The sequence below is a fragment of the Zea mays genome, chromosome 3 (genome assembly GCF_902167145.1).
Source record: "Zea mays cultivar B73 chromosome 3, Zm-B73-REFERENCE-NAM-5.0, whole genome shotgun sequence".
In the NCBI taxonomy this organism is placed as follows: domain Eukaryota; kingdom Viridiplantae; phylum Streptophyta; class Magnoliopsida; order Poales; family Poaceae; genus Zea; species Zea mays.
In genome coordinates this window covers 145,342,159-145,345,468 of record NC_050098.1, presented here as the reverse complement: position 1 = coordinate 145,345,468, position 3,310 = coordinate 145,342,159, and the positions used below count along the sequence as shown (strand labels likewise).

At 49.1% G+C, this 3,310-nt stretch overlaps 1 protein-coding gene across 1 annotated transcript; it reads right to left on the bottom strand.

Moving 5' to 3' along the window:
• Positions 1 to 1,523: 1,523 nt before the first annotated feature.
• LOC100276157 (uncharacterized) lies at positions 1,524 to 2,651 on the bottom strand. The gene is made up of 2 exons (NM_001150012.2): positions 1,982 to 2,651; positions 1,524 to 1,859 (listed from the first exon to the last, which is right to left on the bottom strand). The coding sequence occupies exons 1-2, from the start codon at positions 2,289 to 2,291 to the stop codon at positions 1,747 to 1,749; spliced, it is 423 nt and encodes a 140-aa protein (NP_001143484.2). The 5' UTR covers positions 2,292 to 2,651; the 3' UTR covers positions 1,524 to 1,746.
• Positions 2,652 to 3,310: the final 659 nt, after the last annotated feature.

Below are 3,310 nucleotides of genomic sequence, written 5' to 3'. Positions count from 1 at the left end.
CCACGTAGGGCTGCTGAAGCCTCACCATGGCGAACCTCCAGCAACTCCGGCCTCCCTTCCGCCGGTCATGGATGGACGCATCCTCCCGGGGCCGGAACGCGCCCTTCAGGCGCAGCAGCGCCGAGGCGTTTGGCGCGTGCTGATCAAGTGGCGCGACCTCCCTGAAGACGACGCAACATGGGAGACAGTCGACGAGTTCAAGGCGCACTACCCAGACTTCCAGCTCGAGGACGAGCTGTTTGCGCAGGCGGGGAGAGATGTTATGACCGGCCGCCACTATAGGCGCCGGGCAACAGCATAAAGCATGCAGATAAGGATTAAAAGATAAGATTTGCTAGAGAGAAGATAGGGATTAGAAGATAAGCTTTGTTAGAGAGAAAAGATGAGATCTATCTCATTACATAAGGACTAGAAGGGAGTATAAATAATTGTAAGCACCACTCTATAGATCAAGCAGAAACAAGATTGTTCCGGCTTCCCAGAGGGAGCCGGGAGATTACTGTGACCTAGCTGCCCCTTTCCTCGCGCCTCTCTTCTCTCACGCGCGGTGAACACGGCGCCCCGCCGCTGTGCATCGCGCCTCAAACCCTGGCCACCAATCACCCACCACTACAACCTGCGATCAATCCGGGAATCCGCCGCCCCGATTCCTATCAGTCCCGAACAAGAAAGCCAACATCAGTGTCAACCATGTCTGAAGTCTTTATAAAATGGAGAAGTGAATTATTCCATGTTTTTGTGCAGATTGAAGATTCCTTGCACGCAGTTTTTGCCGAATTCTTCTGGTTAACTATAGCCATTTTATAATGTACCCAAAAGTTCTTATCAGGATCATACCCAGATGATTGATCACTCTCCAAGCATATGCAGATCGTATCAAACGACTCATATACACCTGCAACTTACGATGAGGTAAAGACAAAGTAAGGGTTTGGTGAAGCTGTATAAGACAAGAAAGTGAATAAATTTACTTTTCCTATCCGCAACTCAACCTCCAGCCTGAAAAATTTTACTAAAAATCTTTTGGACTCCATAATCTCTTTAAAAGACAAGAAATTTTCCAGTTTCCATGTGAATGATGGCCGCGTTGGTAAAGTTTCAGCCTGACATCCGTAACTTGAACTGCATATTTCAGAATCTTCGTTGGTAAGCTCCTGCATAGTTGTTGTTGCCTTCAGGATGAGCACCTCGGCAAAAAACACAACGATATCCTATAGAAGAAAGCCTGCATCCTGATCAAACAGGCTAGTTAATGTCACAAATTCGCGCTAGCCCCAATCTTTTGCTGACTTAGACACAAAATAAGCAATAATCATTGCATTCAAATGTCATATTGTTTCTTTATTTTGAATAGATAGAAACCTCACGCAACCACTACTATTTGAGTGAAAATTACCATGAAAACAACATTTTGGATCTGAGAATAGTAGGATGCATGGACCAGCTGCTCTACAATTTCTCGAGAAGACAGATTACTTTTGAAGATCATTGTTCCAGTAGCACAGAATCCATAGCCCATCTTGCACCCAACCTGTTTATTATTGTAGAAGGATTGAAGGGAAAATTACCATGAAAACAACAAGTTTACCAAGAGTCATAACTCATAACACACCGGTGACAATTAAGTTATGAACAGGTCTTCTTGTAAAAGGTTTTAAAACATTAATTCGAAACAAGTTCTTCCATACTTGAGCACCTGACATCCAATATAGAAATATGCAAGTTCTTGTAAAAAGTTTTAAAACATTAGAAACAAGATCGTTGTCGGCCAGGACTTCGACCGGAGGAGCGCGCACGAGGCCGTCGGCAGCGATGGGACACCATCCAGGTCGCTGCATCTAGGGTTCTAAAGTACGTACCTGCGCACGCAGAGAGAATCACTACTCACTGTTAAACAGAAAAAAGTTGGGACCTGACGAAAGGTAGAGAGAGATGGACGGGAATGTGGCCTGTGCCTGCGATTTGGAGTCAAGAGGCATACTTCGAGACGAGAGGAATGAAGTGGCTGCAGATGTCGGTCGCGGAAAACTGCGAGCGGGTGTAGGAGGCGTGCAAGACGGAACGACGCGACAACGATGCCATCGATGACGACGCCATTGGGTCCCGGACTCCCGGGTCGGTGGGACGGCTGTAGTGGGGCTCCGCTTAGGGGTCCAGCCCCCGTCCCCGTCACCTCCTCTGCTCCGTAGCGCCGCCATCCGTGGTGGCAATCCACCGAACACCGTGCGTGCGTTGCCGCAATGGCCTCGCACCACCTCACCAGCCCCACGCACCTCCTCCACACCCGCCATGCCACCAGGGAGAGCCTGGCGTCCTACGCAGCGCACCCGACGCACGTGGCCGCCGTGCAGGGGCACGTCCTCCCCAACGCGCTCGACATCACCGCTGTCAACTGGGTCAACGCCGTGCCGCTCACATCCCCTACGACCCTTGGCAGCTTCGTGCGCCTCACGCTGGCCAAGGCGAAGGAAGGGGTGGAGGTCGGCCAGCTAGTGGAGAAGTTGGCTGTGGCGACCCAGACCGTCGGGGATGCCGAGGTGAGCTCGGGGAGAAAGATGAGAACTTTTCCCCCGCGAGCAAGGAGTACCAGTTCGGTGCTCCGGTGAGGGCGAGGCCGATGATGGGCATCAGGAGAGGGTTAACAGATTACTAGGGAAGATGTATAAGAGAAGAGAAATATATAGAGAAACAGAAAGATATGGCAGAGAGCTGGTAGTGTCGTGATGTCTGGAATTAAGTGGAAGTTTAGGTTATTACATTTCATACCCTCTCATATAGTCTTCACAAGTATTAATACGGTTGTTACTAGTTTACCCAGTTAGGCCCGAATACACGCATATTCTGCTTCCTGGGCATTTTGCCGTCTTGGCGCAGTCCATCTGACACTTCTCCAGCTTCACCATCTTCAGCTGATTCACTGATGTGGCTAACATTCCTCCCTCCTAAAATTGCTGGTTGTCCCCAAACAGCTGAGGACAAGCATGAAGAGTTCAAATGGTGCGGCTGACACCCATACATGAGTTCAAATGGTGTATGCCCAGTAGCTAGTGAGGTGAAGAGTTATACCAAAACTGTGCCACCAGTAACCACTGACTCCATTGGTGAGGACAAGCATGAACGAAACAACGCAAGAACATTTCCAAACTTTGGTTTACACGCTCTGTTTGGCCATCGGACTGTGGATGATAAGATGAGCTCATGCGCAACTAAACATCTTCCAAACGAAACAACTCCCGCCATAAATGACTCACAAACACTTTGTCCCGATTAGAAATGATGGATTTGGGCAGCCCATGGTGTTTGTATACTT

Excerpts from the sequence above, each read along its gene's own strand:
- LOC100276157 (NM_001150012.2), bottom strand. The coding sequence starts at position 2,291 with ATGGCGGGTGTGGAGGAGGTGCGTGGGGCTGGTGAGGTGGTGCGAGGC. Across the intron at positions 1,860-1,981 it reads TTCATTCCTCTCGTCTCGAA|GTACGTACTTTAGAACCCTA; the intron begins GTATGCCTCTTG and ends CTGCGTGCGCAG.